The following is a 12,175-nucleotide window of genomic DNA, read 5'->3' as shown; positions in this document are numbered from 1 at the left end:
TTGTAGACTGTCCTACTTTTTCTCTATCCTTCATATTACAAAGTGAAATTAGACATTTTCTTTGAAGGAGACCATATCAGTGCGCGGACAGAAAATGAGGAGGTTGTGAGGAATCAAATAGTACCCATTTAATAGAAAGCGGGCTACAATTCCCAACAACAATTAGCACTATTTGTGCTGCGTGATAATACGGCTTAAGGCTTCTTTTCCAAGATCGTATATCAGCCTGCCGTTTTCACGGTCAGCGAATATACGCTGTGATCTGATGCATTGGATTTCAATGCATCAGATCACATGGCCGTATTCCCGTGACGTAAAAACGCCCAGTTGGCTAATATAGCGCCGGGCGTTTTTACGTCGGGCTCCAAAGATAGTCCTGGAACTATCTTTTGGGCCGGAATATGTCAGCCGCTGCATGAGCTCCTATGGGAGCCAATGACAGTGATCGGAGAAGAGAGGTGGCAGGGAGTTTAGCAGCCACGCTGCTAAATTCCCTCCCTCTTCTCTCCTCCCCTCCGACTGATCGCAATGGTAGGGGATGAGATGGGGACGGAGCTAAGCGCCACCCTGTCTTACTCCTCCCATTGCGATCAGCCGGAGGGGAGGAGAGAGAGCAGGTGAGCCGACGAGGGGGAGGGAAAGGGGCGACAGCATAGCAGCCTCGGTATATATGCGTCGGGGCCCATGCCGTCTAAACGGACGCACAAGCGTTAGATTTGTGCGCCCGTTCATGAGGTTTTACGAGTTACATCGTAGCGTATATCGGACGACCGTAAAAACAGCGGCCGATATACACTCATGGGAAAGAAGCCTAAGGTTTAGATTTAGAGGACCGGTAGAGTGTTTAATTGTTAACTTGAGCTCTATGGCCAGCCCAATTAATTGTATTAATCATTGTAATACTCAGTGTTTTATCCTACCAGACTCAAGACAGTTCTTAATGATCCCTTAAATTTCTGAAATAAGTTGTTTCCGCTCAATCATGTCCTACACTTTAACTGCAGTTTTTTTTCATCATCAGGCAAATGGCATCTTGGCATGAATTGTGAATCTCTTAATGATCACTGCCATCATCCTCTTAACCATGGCTTTGATTATTTCTATGGTACTCCGTTAAGCCTCATGAATGAGTGCCAGCCTGGAGGGTTGATAGAAATTGATGCCCCTTTTCGAGCACAACTGATACTTCTTACTCAGATTATGACTTTTGCTGTGATGACGTTAGTGATTGCCAGATACAGTAATATGGTCGCCATCAACTGGAAGATCATTTTCTACAGCGCACTGTTTGTCATTTTATTTTTTATCACATGGTACTTGAAATATGGTTTTGTACATTACTGGAACTGCATAATAATGAGAAATCATGAAATCGTTGAGCAACCAATGAATTTCGAAAAAAAGGCATCTCAAATGCTGAGGGAGGTGCTACAGTTCATTGACAGGTATGTTAGCTTGGCTTTTATTCCACAACAGTAGCCTATAACGTTCCATCAACAAGCTGACTGCAACCTGAAAACAGATTGCAGGGATAAAGGAGGTGCAGCCCTGGAGCTGTGAGGTCCTGGGACCTGTGAGTATAGTCTAGTTCATTATTTTGTGGTGTTGCCAGGTTCATTAAAAAAAGACAACTCAGAAAACCACTTTAAGAGCTCTCACCCACTGGCGATATTTTCTCCACTGCGATGCGATTCTAAAGTTAAAGTCTCGCATCACAGTGCGAGAAAAAAATTGGCATGACGCTGGGGATATCGGCATCGCGCCAACATATGGCCAGTCTTTTCAATGGGGCCAGCGGCAGCAGCGCTAGCCCCATTGAAAAGACATGGAGAATGCCGCGGACTTCTGCCACAGCTGTGACAGCTGTGGCAGGAGTTTCCTTCATCCCCGCGGGGATGAAGGAATCCTCTGCCACAGCTGTGACAGCTGTCACAGCTGTGGCAGAAGTCCCCGTCTTTCTATTCCATTGCTTTCAATGGGATCGGCACAGCTGCCTATCCCATTGAAAGCACTGCTTTGGCAAGCCCCGTGGAATGATTATTGGGGAAAGGCTTGAAATATAATCCTTTCCCCAATAATCATCAATAAGTGTGAAAAAAAAAAAATTATACTCACCTCTCCTGCTCTCAGCCGCGTCCTCCTGCTGGCTCCCTGGCACTGCTACTGAGCTCTTTCAGCAGTCGGGGATTTAAAAATCCCGGCCTCCTGAAAGGGCTGTGAAGATTGGCTGAGGGCTCAGCCAATAGCAGCTACTGCTTAGCTATTGGCTGAGCGCTCAGCCAATCACACATAGCTCTTAGCTATTCATTCATGAATAGCTAACATATAGCTATTCATGAATGAATAGCTAAGGGCAATGTCACATTGGCTGAGCGCTCAGCCAATAGCTAAGCAGTAGCTGCTATTGGCTGAGCCCTCAGCCAATCTTCACAGCCCTTTCAGGAGGCGGGGATTTTTAAATCCCAGACTGCTGAAAGAGCTCAGTAGCAGTGACGGGGAGCCAGCAGGAGGACACAGCTGAGAGCAGGAGAGGTGAGTATAATTTTTTTACATTTTTTTTCACACTTATTGATGATTATTGGGGAAGGGCTTATATTTCAAGCCCTTCCCCAATAATCATTCCGCAGGGCTTGCTGAAACCATTGATTTCAATGGGATCGGCAGCAGTGCCGATCCCATTGAAAGCAATAGAATAAAATGCCGCGGACTTCTGCCACAGCTGTGACAGCTGTGGCAGAGGATTCCTTCATCCCCGCGGTCCCCATGGGGATGAAGGAAACTCCTGCCACAGCTGTCATAGCTGTCACAGCTGTGGCAGAAGTCCGCGGCATTCTTTCTATGCTTTCAATGGGGCTAGCACTGCTTGTCGCTAGCCCCATTGAAACCATTTGTGATATGCCAGTTCTATACCAGCCTCTTTCTTGCGCTGCGATGCAAGATTTTTCTCGTGCTCCCGTAGCGCAAGAAAGAAAATATCGCCAGTGGGTGGGAGCCCTAAGGGTACATTTATACATAGTGGAAATGCTGCGGATTTTCCACAGTTGTGAAAATTCCACAGCATTTCCGCATCACAGTCAGCAGTATTAGTGTGGATTTTGACTTGGATTCAGCTGTGGATCGACAGCTGATTTAAGCTTAATCCAGAGGCATAGGCTCCAGGGCCCGGTAGCAACTGCTACCCCTACCCCCCCCCCCCCCCCTCTATAGCTATGTTCCTGGCTTGTACATAACAACGCTCCTTTCACCTCTGAATGCTGTGCACCAAGAGCGCAACGCCTTCTTTTGAGTACTCCATCCATTCTCCATAGGCGTCTCATCTTCTGTGGAGTTCAGTGTATTTAGTGATTGTCTCAGTGTATGTATTGTGAATGTTGTGTGTTTGGGATGGATATGTCTATGATGTTTTTGTTATGTTGGTCAATGAGTGTGATGGCTGGTCTGTTGTGGTGGATTGTTTTGTCTCTGTCGTGGTACAATTTGTGCATATTATTTTCTAGGACTGTCTGAGGAGTGTATTTGTAGTAAATAATAAAAGTATCTGATAGTTGGTGCTTGTCTACAGGCTCTTGGTTGTGATTACATTTGCTATTTGCTATTATTATTAATGTGCAAATAATCTGTTTGAGCCGAGAGCAACTTGAAAAGATGTGTTGTATTATTTCTGCCACATGTGGCATTTTCAGCACGTGTCATCAGTAAGTGGGGTGTCTTTTAGGATGTGTTTTCTGTAGTTTTTTGCGTTTATGACGTGATCCTGTATGACAATCATGAACCCCTCTGTTTCTCCAAGAGGTTACCCCAAACCAGCCAGCAGTATGACACAGTTTTGTCAACATAATCCCAACAAAGGCTTGTCTACCATGGAGCTCCTTCTTGGCCCATGATTGCTTAAAGGGGTTGTCCCGCGCCGAAACGTTTTTTTTTTTTTTTCAAACCCCCCCCCCCCCCCCCCGTTCGGCGCGAGACAACCCCGATGCAGGGGTTAAACAAGAAAACCGCACAGTGCTTACCTGAATCCCCGCGCTCCGCTGACTTCTTACTTACCGGTTGAAGATGGCCGCCGGGATCTTCTCCCTCGGTGGACCGCAGCTCTTCTGTGCGGTCCATTGCCGATTCCAGCCTCCTGATTGGCTGGAATCGGCACGTGACGGGGCGGAGCTACAAGAAGCCGCTCTCCGGCACGAGCGGCCCCATTCAGAAAAGAAGAAGACCGGACTGCGCAAGCGCGTCTAATCTAGCGATTAGACGCTGAAAATTAGACGGCACCATGGAGACGGGGACGCCAGCAACGGAACAGGTAAGTAAATAACTTCTGATAACTTCTGTATGGCTCATAATTAATGCACAATGTACATTACAAAGTGCATTAATATGGCCATACAGAAGTGTATAGACCCACTTGCTTTCGCGGGACAACCCCTTTAATAGTTTTGGCATTTTTCAAGTGTTATTATTATTATATATAGCCCGTTACGATTATTATTATCATTTTATTGTTATTTTTTTTGCTGCTTCAGTTTAACTATTGTTCTGCTTTATTTGTTTTATAAGAAATAAGGACACCCCTTTCCTGCTCATCGCCTCTTTTCACCAAGTTCACACACCATTGATAACCACAAAAGCATTTACGGGAAAAAGCAAGCATGGACTTTATGGAGATAACGTGGAAGAAATGGACTTTATGGTTGGTAAGTCATAGTATGATAGTATGTAAGGCTAAAAAAGACACATAACCATCCAGTTCAGTCTATTATCCTGTAATGTTGTTCTACAGGAAGGCAAAAAAACATGAGGAAAAAGTTATGATGTTTATTTTTACATATTAATATTATCTATTTTGAACAAACATTAATACTGTCAAAGCTAATATTGTTATGGATATCACACAACTGAAAGAAGCAGTGCAAAACCGAAAAAGGGAGCTCGCCTTTAGGGTCGCAAACCACTAAATGGCTAACAATAATAATAACAATTTTAAACAAATCAGATAATTTTTTTAGGATTAGTTTTCTCACTCTTCTGTGCTTAGTACTTATATTAATATAAAATATATCAAACTAGCGTACCCGTCGCGCGTTGCTGTGAGACAGACAGACATTCGTTTTTATATACAGTATATAGCTAACAACCAATCACAGCGCAGCTTTCATGTTACCTCAGCGGTATAATATATAACAACCAATCGCAGCACAGCTTTCATGTTACCTCAGCTTTATAATATATGACACCCATCACAGCGCATCTTTCATGTTACTTCAGCAGTATAATATATAACAACTAGAGATGAGCGAGCACCAAAATGCTCGGGTGCTCGTTACTTGGGACGAATTTATCGCGATGCTCGAGGGTTCGTTTCGAGTAACGAACCCCATTGAAGTCAATGGGCGACCGGAGCATTTTTGTATTTCGCCGATGCTCGCTAAGGTTTTCATGTGTGAAAATCTAGGCAATTCAAGAAAGTGATGGGAACGAAACAGAAACGGATAGGGCAGGCGAGGGGCTACATGTTGGGCTGCATCTCAAGTTCACAGGTCCCACTATTAAGCCACAATACCGGCAAGAGTGGGCCCCCCCCCCCCCCCTCCCAACAACTTTTACTTCTGAAAAGCCCTCACTAGCATGGCATACCTTAGCTAAGCACCACACTAGCTACAACAAAGCACAATCACTGCCTGCATGACACTCCGCTGCCACTTCTCCTGGGTTACATGCTGCCCAACCCCCCTCCTCCCGCCCCGCACGACGCAGTGTCCACAGCGCACACCAAAGTGTCCCTGCGCAGCCTTCAGCTGCCCTCATGCCACACCACCCTCATGTCTATTTATAAGTGCGTCTGCCACAGGAAAAGCAGGCACACACTGCAGAGGGTTGGCACGGCTAGGCAGCGACCCTCTTTAAAAGGGGCGGGGCGATAGTCCACAATGCTGTACAGAAGCAATGAGAAATATAATCCTGTGCCACCTCCATCAGGAGCTGCACACGTGGGCATAGCAATGGGGAACCTATGTGCCACACACTATTCATTCTGTCAAGGTGTCTGTATGCCCCAGTCAGACTGGTAATATGTACCTTAACAGTAACCGCGTTGGTGGTAATGTGGTGGTGACTGCGGACCTAGTAGCGCGGTTGTATTTTGTTGGTTTTTGGAATGTGGCCAGGATTAAGTGGGCCGTGGCGGTGGATGTTTTTGAGGCACTACGTGTCCTGTCCACGTGTCCGTGGTTATATGCACCTTAACAGTAACCGCGTTGGTGGTAATGTGGTGGTGACTGCGGACCTAGTAGCACGGTTGTATTTTGTTGGTTTTCGGAATGTGGCCAGGATTAAGTGGGCCGTGGCGGGGGGATGGTGGGGGGGCTCTCTTGTTGTGTCGGTAAAGGTGAAATTCTTGGACTGCCACCAGACGAACCAATGCAAAGGCATTTGCCAAGAATGTTTTCATTGTTGGAGGAGGAGGGGGATGTTTTTGAGGCACTACGTGTCCTCTCCACGTGTCCGTGGTTATATGCACCTTAACAGTAACCGCGTTGGTGGTAATGTGGTGGTGACTGCGGACCTAGTAGCACGGTTGTATTTTGTTGGTTTTCGGAATGTGGCCAGGATTAAGTGGGCCGTGGCGGGGGGATGGTGGGGGGGCTCTCTTGTTGTGTTGGTAAAGGTGAAATTCTTGGACTGCCACCAGACGAACCAATGCAAAGGCATTTGACAAGAATGTTTTCATTGTTGGAGGAGGAGGGGGATGTTTTTGAGCCACTACGTGTCCTCTCCACGTGTCCGTGGTTATATGCACCTTAACAGTAACCGCGTTGGTGGTAATGTGGTGGTGACTGCGGACCTAGTAGCACGGTTGTATTTTGTTGGTTTTCGGAATGTGGCCAGGATTAAGTGGGCCGTGGCGGGGGGATGGTGGGGGGGCTCTCTTGTTGTGTCGGTAAAGGTGAAATTCTTGGACTGCCACCAGACGAACCAATGCAAAGGCATTTGCCAAGAAAGTTTTCATTGTTGGAGGAGGAGGGGGATGTTTTTGAGGCACTACGTGTCCTCTCCACGTGTCCGTGGTTATATGCACCTTAACAGTAACCGCGTTGGTGGGAAATGGCCTCGCCGCCATCATGTCTTTGGGAAGCCTCTGTTTCCACACCCCAGAGACATACCATTAGCAGCGGTATAGGCAGAGCCCAGAATTCGTAACATTTCAGCCGTAGCATTAGGACAGGCCCCACTAACATATCACTAGCAGCATTATAGGGGGAGCACAGTATTAGTTCCATTTCAGTAATAGTAGCACTCAAGAAAGGCCCCAGTAACAATTCCGAAGCAGCAGTACAGTGGGAGCGCAGTCTTCGTTCCATTTCAGTAATAGTAGCACTCAAGACAGGCCCCAGTAACAATTCCGAAGCAGCAGTATAGTGGAAGCGCAGTCTTAGTTCCATTTCAGTAGCTGCAGTATAGCCAAGGCCCAAGTTACATTTATGTAGCTAAAGTGTAGGCCAACCCCACACACCTTTCTGTACCATGAGTGCAGGCGAAGAACATAGAAATTGCTATGATTACACTGTAGGTGAGGGCCCCAAAAAATTGGTGTACCAACAGTACTAATGTACCTCAGTAAAAATTGGCCATGCCCAACCAAGATGGCAGGTGAAACCCATTAATCGCTTTGGTTAATGTGGCTTAAGTGGTAACTAGGCCTGGAGGCAGCCCAGTTTAACGAAAAATTGGTTCAAGTTAAAGTTCCAACGCTTTTAAGAGCATTGAAACGTATAAAAATTTTTTAGAAAAATTATATGAGTGAGCCTTGTGGCCCTAAGAAAAATTGCCCGTTCAGCGTGATTACGTGAGGTTTCAGGAGGAGGAGCAGGAGGAGGAGGAGGAATATTATACACAGATTGATGAAGCAGAAATGTCCCCGTTTTGGATGGTGAGAGAGAACTATGCTTCCATCCGCGGGTGCAGCCTACGTATTGCTTAGGTATCGCTGCTGTCCGCTGGTGGAGAAGAGAAGTCTGGGGAAATCCAGGCTTTGTTCATCTTGATGAGTGTTAGCCTGTCGGCACTGTCGGTTGACAGGCGGGTACGCTTATCTGTGATGATTCCCCCAGCCGCACTAAACACCCTCTCCGACAAGACGCTAGCCGCAGGACAAGCAAGCACCTCCAGGGCATACAGCGCTAGTTCAGGCCACGTGTCCAGCTTCGACACCCAGTAGTTGTAGGTGGCAGAGGCGTCACGGAGGACGGTCGTGCGATCGGCTACGTACTCCCTCACCATCCTTTTACAGTGCTCCCGACGACTCAGCCTTGACTGGGGAGCGGTGACACAGTCTTGCTGGGGAGCCATAAAGCTGTCCAGGCCCTTAAAGACTGTTGCACTGCCTGGGCTGTACATGCTGCTCGATCTCCGCACCTCCCCTGCTACCTGGCCCTCGGAACTGCGCCTTCTGCCACTAGCGCTGTCGGATGGGAATTTTACCATCAGCTTGTCCGCCAGGGTCCTGTGGTATAGCAACACTCTTGAACCCCTTTCCTCTTCGGGAATGAGAGTGGGAAGGTTCTCCTTATAGCGTGGGTCGAGCAGTGTGTACACCCAGTAATCCGTAGTGGCCAGAATGCGTGTAACGCGAGGGTCACGAGAAAGGCATCCTAACATGAAGTCAGCCATGTGTGCCAGGGTACCTGTACGCAACACATGGCTGTCCGCAGTAGGAAGATCACTTTCAGGATCCTCCTCCTCCTCCTCCTCCTCCTCAGGCCATACACGCTGAAATGATGACAGGCAAGCAGCATGGGTACCGTCAGCAGTGGGCCAAGCTGTCTCTTCCCCCTCCTCCTCATCCTCCTCATGCTCCTCCTCCTCCTTCTGAACGCGCTGAGATATAGACAGGAGGGTGCTCTGACTATCCAGCGACATACTGTCTTCCCCCGCCTCTGTTTCCGAGCGCAATGCGGCTGCCTTTATGGTTTGCAGGGAACTTCTCAAGACGCATAGCAGAGGAATGGTGACGCTAATGATTGCAGCATCGCCGCTCACCACCTTGGTAGACTGCTCAAAGTTTCGAAGGACCTGGCAGATGTCTGCCAACCAGGCCCACTCTTCTGAAAAGAATTGAGGAGGCTGACTCCCACTGCGCCGCCCATGTTGGAGTTGGTATTCCACTATAGCTCTACGCTGCTCATAGAGCCTAGCCAACATGTGGAGCGTAGAGTTCCACCGTGTGGGCACGTCGCACAGCAGTCGGTGCACTGGCAGATTAAACCGATGTTGCAGGGTGCGCAGGGTGGCAGCGTCCGTGTGGGACTTGCGGAAATGTGCGCAGAGCCGGCGCACCTTTACGAGCAGGTCTGACAAGCGTGGGTAGCTTTTCAGAAAGCGCTGAACCACCAAATTAAAGACGTGGGCCAGGCATGGCACGTGCGTGAGGCTGCCGAGCTGCAGAGCCGCCACCAGGTTACGGCCGTTGTCACACACGACCATGCCCGGTTGGAGGCTCAGCGGCGCAAGCCAACGGTCGGTCTGCTCTGTCAGACCCTGCAGCAGTTCGTGGGCCGTGTGCCTCCTATCTCCTAAGCTGAGTAGTTTCAGCACGGCCTGCTGACGCTTGCCCACCGCTGTGCTGCCACGCCGCGCGACACCGACTGCTGGCGACGTCCTGCTGCTGCTGACACATCTAGATTGCGAGACAGAGGTTAAGGAGGAGGAGGAGGAGGAGGAGGGTGCTTTAGTGGAGGAAGCATACACCGCCGAACATACCACCACCGAGCTGGGGCCCGCAATTCTGGGGGTGGGTAGGACGTGAGCGGTCCCAGGCTCTGACTCTGTCCCAACCTCCACTAAATTCACCCAATGTGCCGTCAGGGAGATGTAGTGGCCCTGCCCGCCTGTGCTTGTCCACGTGTCCGTAGTTAAGTAGACCTTGCCACTAACCGCATTGGTGAGGGCGCGTACAATGTTGCGGGAGACGTGGTCGTGCAGGGCTGGGACGGCACATCGGGAAAAGTAGTGGCGACTGGGAACTGAGTAGTGCGGGGCCGCCGCCGCCATCATAGCTTTGAAAGCCTCCGTTTCCACAACCCTATACGGCAGCATCTCAAGGCTGATAAATTTGGCTATGTGGACGGTTAACGATTGAGCATGCGGGTGCGTGGCGGAGTACTTGTGCTTGCGCTCAAACACTTGCGCTAGCGACGGCTGGACTGTGCGGTGCGAGACATTGGTGGATGGGGCCGAGGACAGCGGAGGTGAGGGTGTGGGTGCAGGCCAGGAGACAGTAGTGCCTGTGTCCTGAGAGGGGGGTTGGATCTCAGTGGCAGGTTGGGGCACAGGGGGAGAGGCAGCGGTGCAAACCGGAGGCGGTGAACGGCCTTCGTCCCACCTTGTGGGGTGCTTGGCCATCATATGTCTGCGCATGCTGGTGGTGGTGAGGCTGTTGGTGGTGGCTCCCCGGCTGATCTTGGCGCGACAAAGGTTGCACACCACTGTTCGTCGGTCATCAGGCGTCTCTGTGAAAAACTGCCAGACCTTAGAGCACCTCGGCCTCTGCAGGGTGGCATGGCGCGACGGTGCGCTTTGGGAAACAGTTGGTGGATTATTCGGTCTGGCCCTGCCTCCACCCCTGGCCACCGCACTGCCTCTTGCAACCTGCCCTGCTGCTGCCCTTGCCTTCCCCTCTGAAGACCTGTCCTGAGTAGGCGTTGCACACCAGGTGGGGTCAGTCACCTCATCGTCCTGCTGCTCTTCCTCCGAATCCTCTGTGCGCTCCTCCCTCGGACTTACTGCCCTTACTACTACCTCACTGCAAGACAACTGTGTCTCATCGTCATCATCCTCCTCACCCACTGAAAGGTCTTGAGACAGTTGCCGGAAGTCCCCAGCCTCATCCCCCAGACCCCGGGAACTTTCCAATGGTTGTGCATCAGTGACGATAAACTCCTCTGGTGGGAGAGGAACCACTGCTGCCCAATCTGAGCAGGGGCCCGAGAACAGTTCCTGGGAGTCTTCCCGCTCCTGAGCATGTGTCATTGTAGTGGAGTGAGGAGGCTGGGAGGAAGGAGGAGCAGCAGACAGAGGATTCGGATTTGCAGCACTGGACGGCGCAGAACTGTGGGTGGATGATAGCTTGCTCGAAGCACTTTCTGCCATCCACGACAGGACCTGCTCACACTGCTCATTTTCTAATAAAGGTCTCCCGCGTGGACCCATTAATTGGGCGATGAATGTGGGGACGCCAGAAACGTGCCTCTCTCCTAATCGCGCAGCAGTCGGCTGCGACACACCTGGATCAGGAGCTCGGCCTGTGCCCACACCCTCACTTGGGCCTACGCGTCCTCGGCCGCGTCCACGTCCTCTAGGCCTACCCCTGCCCCTCAGCATGCTGTATTACCAGTGATTTCCAAGCCAGGAAAGAAATTGGCGCAAGCCTGCAGCCAAAATAGAATTTTTTCCCTTGTTTTTCAAAGGACAAGCCACACTGCGTGTATTCAATGAATACTACTAAGTTTAATAACTGTGTTGTGGCCCTGCAAATGTGTCAGAGAACTGCAGTGATGCAAAGTTATTCGCTACAGCAGATCAGGGATTTCCCATGCAGGAAAAAAATTGGCGCAAGCCTGCAGCCAAAATATAATTTTTTCCCTTGTTTTTCAAAGGACAAGCCACACTGCGTGTATTCAATGAATACTACTAAGTTTAATAACTGTGTTGTGGCCCTGCAAATGTGTCAGAGAACTGCAGTGATGCAAAGTTATTCGCTACAGCAGATCAGGGATTTCCCATGCAGGAAAAAAATTGGCGCAAGCCTGCAGCCAAAATAGAATGTTTTCCCTTGTTTTTCAAAGGACAAGCCACACTGCGTGTATTCAATGAATACTACTAAGTTTAATAACTGTGTTGTGGCCCTGCAAATGTGTCAGAGAACTGCAGTGATGCAAAGTTATTTGCTACAGCAGATCAGGGATTTCCCATGCAGGAAAAAAATTGGCGCAAGCCTGCAGCCAAAATAGAATTTTTTCCCTTGTTTTTCAAAGGACAAGCCACACTGTGTGTATTCAATGAATACTACTAAGTTTAATAACTGTGTTGTGGCCCTGCAAATGTGTCAGAGAACTGCAGTGATGCAAAGTTATTCGCTACAGCAGATCAGGGATTTCCCATGCAGGAAAAAAATTGGCGCAAGCCT

The 12,175-nt window shown here is 49.4% G+C and overlaps 1 protein-coding gene across 7 annotated transcripts in view; it reads left to right on the top strand.

The window, feature by feature from the left end:
* The window catches only part of LOC136625585 (arylsulfatase H-like), a 381,691-nt gene that overhangs the window by 345,816 nt on the left and 23,700 nt on the right, over nt 1-12,175 (top strand). For all 7 annotated transcript variants that reach the window (XM_066599908.1, XM_066599906.1, XM_066599903.1 and 4 more), the window contains 2 exons: nt 1,022-1,445; nt 4,552-4,688. In XM_066599908.1, the coding sequence (XP_066456005.1) occupies nt 1,022-1,445; nt 4,552-4,688 (561 nt within the window). The remainder of the gene's footprint in view (nt 1-1,021; nt 1,446-4,551; nt 4,689-12,175) is intronic.

This window comes from Eleutherodactylus coqui, chromosome 4, assembly GCF_035609145.1.
Source record: "Eleutherodactylus coqui strain aEleCoq1 chromosome 4, aEleCoq1.hap1, whole genome shotgun sequence".
NCBI lineage: Eukaryota > Metazoa > Chordata > Amphibia > Anura > Eleutherodactylidae > Eleutherodactylus > Eleutherodactylus coqui.
The sequence above is the reverse complement of the archived record's forward strand: the minus strand, read 5'-3'. Positions and strand labels throughout refer to the sequence as shown.